At 41.9% G+C, this 7,678-nt stretch overlaps 1 protein-coding gene across 1 annotated transcript in view; it reads right to left on the bottom strand.

Moving 5' to 3' along the window:
* Positions 1 to 1,746: 1,746 nt before the first annotated feature.
* LOC145462676 (uncharacterized) overlaps positions 1,747 to 7,678 on the bottom strand; it is a 9,773-nt gene continuing 3,841 nt past the window's right edge. Inside the window, exons 2-4 of the mRNA XM_081446258.1 lie at positions 4,126 to 5,597; positions 3,175 to 3,277; positions 1,747 to 2,540 (exon numbers count right to left, since the gene is read on the bottom strand). Of these exons, the coding sequence (XP_081302384.1) occupies positions 2,059 to 2,540; positions 3,175 to 3,277; positions 4,126 to 5,597 (2,057 nt within the window). The 3' untranslated portion in view covers positions 1,747 to 2,058. The remainder of the gene's footprint in view (positions 2,541 to 3,174; positions 3,278 to 4,125; positions 5,598 to 7,678) is intronic.

Genomic DNA, 7,678 nt, shown 5'->3' on the forward strand with positions numbered 1-7,678 from the left:
TTGGCCGCTGTCACGCGACGACATTTTCCAGATTCAACTTTCGTTAGCAGATGGTAATTTCGAGTTATTTTCTTTTTCTGTGTATTTTTCATCTTCCTTTCTCTTTTAATTCTACTTCCTTCTACTTAGGACGGTCTTTGAATGCCTAGCAAGGTTTAAAGTGGCGTTTAACACGCTATCCACGGCCGTATTGGCAAAAGAGAAGCGTTTCGCCGAAGTAGCAGGATAACGGTAAACACGGTAACTTTGAACGCTTTGTACAAGGTCAATATACTTTGGCCGAAAAATGTTTTTCCAGAAACGTGATTTGTATCCCTCCAATGTCTCATTCATCACTGTGATTGCTTTCAAAAGCGTTGAACTTTTGAGAAATAATTATTTTAAAATCAGCTCCAACGCTCCATCTAATTTAGTATGCAATATTTGAAACTTTATTTGTTAATCGCCTCGGCAGTTTTTTGATGTTTATCGAATGATATTGCATTAAAAGGCCTTTTTCTTCAACACTGTGTAGTTTTCTCATTATTTTGCGTTGCGATAGTAATTTCTGAACAGTTTTGTGCGGGGGCTTATTTTCGGCCTGATTTTGCTGCTTTCAGACGGAAAAACTTTGCGGCTCGATATTTTTGGTTTGAAGCGAAACTGAAACAAAAGAAATTCATTTTTAAATAGTATTCGGTAACCTCTACTTGAGAGATAAAAATCGGCCGATTTTATTTTTTAGCCGGAAATCATCGGTCGTTTCTTAGGCGCAGGGCCTCTTAAGCAGCTGTATAAATTTATCCCGGTCCAATGCTTAGAAAATATTAGACAAGCAATAAAGCGTCCTGATTTGTGGATTTTGGTTATTGACTCCGTTTAATTTGCTGTCTCAGTCGTGCAATAAATAGGCATATTTGTACGGCATTAAACAGTAGAGCATATTCGTATTCTCGGTATTGGACTGGAACTAGCTTACAATGGAGGCTCATGCGGGGAATATCATTAAAAAAAGATTAATGTCATTTGCATTTGAAAAGACTCCCTGCATTAGCCTCAGTTGCATGCTAGTTCCAGTCCAATACCGAGAATACAAATATTTAACAATTATTCACCGAAGGGGAGGTAAATATCCATCACTTTCACCGACACTGAGGTGAATATATACCACACAAGCTGAATAATTAGCGGACCAAAACGTTATTTTATGTGTGACAAGCGGTCGGAAATTTTAAAATCTCTCGCGCCGGCTGCTCGGAGGTGAATAGTACTTGCTAATCACCTCCGAGTTAACCAATCAGAGCGCGCGAAAAGCACTATGTACTTGTGTGGTATATACTAAGGTCTATTATAATTGCACTACTTTTTGTGTTGTGTGGTTGGCCCGTTCAAGAGTCATCCTACTAAGGGCGCAAACGTTCGCGACATTTCAATGGTGCTCATCCCCTGTCATATTTTTTAAAACTCAACACCTTAAAAGGAGTCGGAAAGGCTTCTGCTATGAAAGTTTTGTGGCTGAACTCCCTTAGAAGGTACCAAAAACGCTTTTTTAAACCCCTAGAAGGTACGATTTTTATATGGGAGTATCTCCCCGCCGGGGCATCTTTGGTCAAACAGTGCCGACAAGATTGCGTGACACTTTTGATAACTTCCATGAAATCTTTTCACGTCCAATCCCTGGTCCTCCACAAAAACCCTTGAACAGCAGAAGACCTCTTCCTTCCGTTAAAGTGCCTATGGAGTAAAAAATAATCGCTGCTTAATGAATAATCTGATTGTTTGAGTGATTCTAAGAGAGGTTTCTTCAAATAACAATGTCCAACTATTATGTCTCAACTAATTGTATCTATGTCAAAATTCTCGATTATGATTGGCTCTTAGCGCGCCTATTTGTCACGTAGCTGGAGCGTCTAATTGCAGGTATCCAATCACAACTCTTTCCGCTTGTGATTGGACAAGGAAGTCATTTGCATGTCAATTACGTGCGCTTTAATGGCTTCCTTCCAGCAGCCCATGACCATGAGTCAAGAATATTTTTTTCGCTGTATACATTCCATTGCCACTCAAGTCTGCATCTCTCTAAGTCCTTTTTTCCAGCCTCGTGCGATAATCTTTCTCTCGCTCCGTCATCTTCTGAGCCTCTTCTTCGCGTCCCAATCTTCTCAGAACATCTGCCATCAAGTTCAGCGTGTCAACTGTGTCCTGTTGGACGCCTACAACGTCTTCCTGAAATTCAAGCGCCTTATCAAGCTCCTCCAAAGCCGGACGCAGTTTCTTCTGCATGATATAAACAAGGCTTAGATGGAAATGAGATCGAGCGGTGTCTTGGTGTACTCCCAACAGCCTCTCTCGCAATTGCAGAGCTTCTGTGGTGTACCTTTGGGCCTGGTCAGCGTAGGTTGTTGGATTTTCTTTTGCAAGTTCAATGAACGCGAAGGCGATATGCTGAAGGATGGAGGCCGTCCACGGGTGGTCACCAAGGAACTCTTTGTAAATTGGCAGAGTTTTTGTTTTCCAGATTTCCACTGCTTTGTCGTATTCCTTACAATGACGGTACGAATCTATAGAAAGATAACAAATGAGATAGATTGACGCGTCAGGAACCTCGAGGAATCTGAGGATCACTTTTGTCAATGAGAGTTTGAGGGTTTCTTAACAAACCAATGGCTGTGCTTGGCCGATACACACAACAGCCATCTTAGAAGTCCTAGAGAAATTAATTGCTACTCAATGGAGAATCTGAAGCTGCGATTTTTATCTTTTCCTTACAGATACGAACAAAAACGTTAACGTAATTCTCTGCCTTCGCGTCAGTAAAAAAGGTTGCAACCATTCCATGCAAACCAGCCTTACAGTACTGAGAGAGTGTTAATCGTGTTTAACTGACCGCTGAAAATTGGTTAAAATTTCAACTAATATAAAGCGTTATAGCTGATAGCTGAGATCTTGATGTCTGAATACCTGACAACTGTGAAACTCTGGGCTACACTGTTTGTTAAATGGACAGGTATCACCTACAATGGAACTGATAACTAAGATTGCAGCACCACAATTCTAGACTCTATGTCATGTCACGTTACGGAGCTAAAGTTTGCTTTATTATCAGCACTGGCTCAGAACCAGATAAGTTCAAATATTAAACTTTCGAAAACAGGTCAAGCTAAGCATAGATCATGAAAATGTTTGAATTCTCACGTCCAAGGTCACAGTTTCCTGCAGCCACATAAAGTGGAACGCCTAATTCTCGTCTGAGAGCGATTCCCTCATGGATCAACTGCCGGCCTCTTTCAACATCTCCCTGTGAAGTAAACCAGCAAATTCGAAGTACATCGCTAATAATCTGTTTTAACTTGCCCAATTTGTATACCAATTAATTTTTTTCTTCAGACTTTTCACTTGTTCTGAGGAGTTAATCATCTGATTTGTCTCGATTAACAATCTTTACAAAAAAAAACTTGTCAGATCCTCTTTAACTTTTTCTTTTTCTCAAACAGAGCGGTTCGTTTAAAAGTCCTACAGGATTCTGAGGTCACCGCGGGTTCATTTATCAACATTTTCACTTTACCAGTGATATATAAAATATATCATGCCTCTAAATTCTGAACGTAATCCCGCGGAGACCAACAAACAAGACGAAACTTCTTCTTTCCCCAAATAAGGGACAGCTAAGGTAACTTCAACAATTCGAAGATAATTTTTTCCTTTTCACAAAGCCAAAGTTCAGGACTCTGGAGCAATTAGTGGCCAAACCATAGTGCTTTAGGTACAAAAAAAATTGGGTTCCATGGCACCTTTTGCCACATCAGCGCTGCGCAGGGAAGAAAGCTAGCAATCTAGCCATGGACGGCAGCAAGAAAGGTTATTGCCAATGCACAAGGCTAATTGACCTGACTGAGAGCGTTTCGCTTTTCAGTTCGTGTTTCAAGTCAAAAGCCGCGCTTTAACGTTTTTCGAAATATTGTCAATATATACAGTTTTTTCTCACCTGCGGTTACGGCAGACCACTGAGGTAAAAGAAACTGAAGTTATAGAACATGTGATCAATATTATTTGCAATTTGCACGCTTATCACAGTTTTGTTCAAATTCAAAATTCAAATGAAGAATTAATACTTTTGGAATGGAACTACTAGAACTAAATTTTTACCTTAAGCAAAATGCACAAACCAAGCTTGGTGGTTGCGTGTGCACGCTTCTCATTTTTCTGTTCTTTCTCTGGCAATCTCTTGCCGATATCGTAAGCTTCCTGCAACATCTCAAGAGTAGTGTTGTCGCTCTTACGGTGAGCTAAATCGTCTAGACGGCGGAAGGCACTCGAATTTAGACTGTCTGCAAGCCTTTTATCGTCGGAAGATTGTTTGGTGATTTGGCAGCACTTCTGGTACAGTTTAGTGCACTCTACCGGTGGTGACAAAATTTTCGCTAAGAAATCCACCACTTCGTTAGCAACATCTATGGCAAATTCTTTCTCCTGTACTTCGCCGGTGTCTTTCAGACAATTTTTTAAAGCTTCCATGATGTTAGCTTTATTTTTTCGAAAGCCACGAATGGCAATTGAAGAGGAATCTTTCGTGATGAAAGTTTTATGAAGACCCCTGAGGAGCTCAAGGTAATGGTGATTAAACTGGCGTTCGGCGGCCTGACCTACATCTACCAAGTTTAAGGAGTCTCTATCTTCCCTGCAGTAAGTCTGTACCAGAGGATGGATCGTCAAGAGCTCATCGTTGATCATTTGTAGTAGACCACGCTGAAATAGCTTCGTCTTAACGCTTTGCAGCTGTAATTCGTCATCAAATAGGAACCGAATGTCTTCCGTAGAGAACGAAGACGGAAACACAGAGAGCTTGACTAAATTCTTCAACACTTCCTCGGAAAACTTCCCCAGGAGAAAGCGACCCATTTTCTGATAAAAAGTATCCAGAGGTTCGGTTCCTTTGAGAACTTTCGCTGGATTTCTCCTCAATTCTTGGGTGAAAACTCTCGGGCAGAATCCGTCGATCATCAACGCGCTCGCGTAGTTGAGGAACAAAGGTATCCCACCACAAAGGTCTGCAAGTTCCTCAGCGTAGTTCTTTGAGTTTGGTGCCAACTGTGTCAGCATTTTCGCGGATGACGCAAGATCCAAAGGGTCAAGACGAATCTTGTGGATGTTGCCGGCTGATACAAAGCCTATATCCTCTTGTGTGGTGATAATTACTCGAACCTTTGGTGCAGAAACCAAGAATTTGACAAAGTCATCAAAGGAAGGTCCCTGTACACTTACGGTGTCGTCCAGTATGATGACTGTGTCGCCTTCTAGCTCCGAGAGTTTCCGCTTGGCATGGTAGACGATATCGTCACTTGTTGCCCAGCGGCGACTTGTTAGATGGTTGAGGATTTCATCGCAGAGTTCCAAGAGATTCTTTTGTTTCTCAATGAACAAGACAGGCCAATTATCACTTTGTATCAAATGGCCAACTCGAATTGCAACTTCCGTCTTCCCCATTCCGGGTAGAGCGATAAGAATGACCACGTGGGATGACCCTGTCACCAGTTTCGCTTTGATTTCATTCACGACAGCAACTCTGCCAAAGAAGCTTTTAGTTTGGCAAGGTAGAGTGGTCGCCCGCCGTTCTGGTTCTAAAAAAAAAAAATCAATAAACAGTAATTTGTAAACGTTGAGCACATCACTCCCATCTCCTAAAGCCTGGCAGAGATGTAAATTCACCTGTTTGAAGTTACCTCTATTTTTCATCTCAAGGGTCCAGTTTAATTTGAAAAAATACTTTCACTAGAACCCATGTAGAAACTGTACCAGCTAGTCGCTGACCTAGTCTCCTGGCCATGACCATCTTATGCCTAGGAATAGCTGACCCTAGAAGTTCAGTATCAATTCTGGAGGCCGGGGTCAGCTGCAATGTTCTGTTGGACACGCCTTCGTAGTTTTGCATTCTGTTCTCAGTTTAATTGGAAAGGAAAAGCCGATGGCAGGCTTTCTTTTTGTTTTCGTCTGCTTTTTTACCGAAGACGGCTCTGTTTCACGGATTCCCAAAGAGTTATCAATAACCAGAGATCACGAGTTTCATATATGCTTGAACTAAAAGCAATCCCCTTCTAGTCTTAGTTGGCCGAAGAGTCGTATGTTTTCCGCAGCCAATTATTTTCCTTTCAATCCCTGTGGAGTGGAGGCAGCGTGGCCGAGTGGTTTAGAGCGCTGGCGTTGTAATCCAGAGGTCCCGAATTCAAGGTCTCAACCCTGCCACTAGCGGGATTTGTTTCTCGGTAGTCCCGAGTTCAAATCCTAGGTCACGCTTTGTAAATAGCCAACTGGTCTGCCTCATGCCAGTTGGGATTTTTAACTATGTTTCGTTTATTTGAAATATTTGGTTCCTTTGTTTCAGTGGCATGCCTGTAAACTAGCTTAGCTTAGTGTTTGTATGGCTCAGTGCATGGCCACTATTTATAAGATTTACATTCACATTTGTACAATCCGAGAGTTCTCGATGGAAAACAAGAGAACCACGAACAGTTCGTAGTCTGTGAGCGAAATTATGCCCCTGAGGGACCTCCCTTGTGACAAAAAATTGGAGATGCTCGTCGGAAAATTTGAATTAAACGCCTCAAGGAGACCAGTAGGGCGTGGCTAGGGCTTTATTTGACCCCTAAAAGATACTACTAAAACGGAATACTGTAAGCTCGATTACCGGGGTCATGTTGCAGCTCTCGTAAGGTCTTGCGTGAATGAATTCAAACCCTTTGATAGGACAAGAGAACGAACAACAGAAGCAATGCCCCTAGCCCCAAAACAACAACTGCTGGAATGACGACAAATAGAATAACAAGCTTACGAGAGCTCCTACACTACCGCGATTACCAGCCGCTGTTCAGGAAAGGAACCCGCTCCGGCAGACTGGTCACGAGAGACAGGCGAAAATTGAGCCTAGAAGCGGAGATAAGAGCGTTTTTAATTGCTATCTTTTCCAGTGCATCCAAAATACTTCGACAGCTAAAAATAGTGTCGTTTCGTCCTGACCACCCTAAGTTAAGACTAGAATCCTTGATTTCAGTATATCCCTAGGCGAGACCACGAGCATCCCCGACCTTTTTGTATTCGAGTTTCACTCCCGGTAATTAGGCCCAGTCTATAGCATGTACTGAACGAGTGGAAAGGGGTCACGTGCTTTCTCGTTATGAAACTCTCATGACCCAGCACTTAAATGTGCCATTGAGATCAGGACTAGTAATGCTATAAGAAAGTTGTTAAAAACGCTGTTAAAGAACATCAATCAAACGTGGCTTTACTCTGGTTTGCTTGCGGTTTCGGATTTCGAGCTCATGATGGGCCAGCTAGCTTTCATTCCAGCTTGCTTAAATTGCGGTTAGCTTTCCAATTTGAATGTAATAATTTGTCAGGGCGATATCGATTTAGTTAAATTGATAGATGAAGCTTAAAAAAACCACACGAATGTAATAGTAACCATTTCTTGACAGTCACCGTTCTCAGAACAAAGATGGTAGTCCTTTACTCGAAATCAATAACACTCCCCTACTGAGCCTTTAGATTATCTCACCCGTAACAAACCGTACGGGGTAAAACCCTCGCTACCGTTTTGCTTGCTGACAGAAAATCGCAAAACATTTTTTGCTAAAAATACATATGAATAAAGTAAGGATGACAGTTTTGAAAAACTAGTTAACTAAACCTAAAGTAACTGGCCTTG

This window comes from Orbicella franksi, chromosome 1, assembly GCF_964199315.1.
Source record: "Orbicella franksi chromosome 1, jaOrbFran1.1, whole genome shotgun sequence".
In the NCBI taxonomy this organism is placed as follows: Eukaryota; Metazoa; Cnidaria; class Anthozoa; order Scleractinia; family Merulinidae; genus Orbicella; species Orbicella franksi.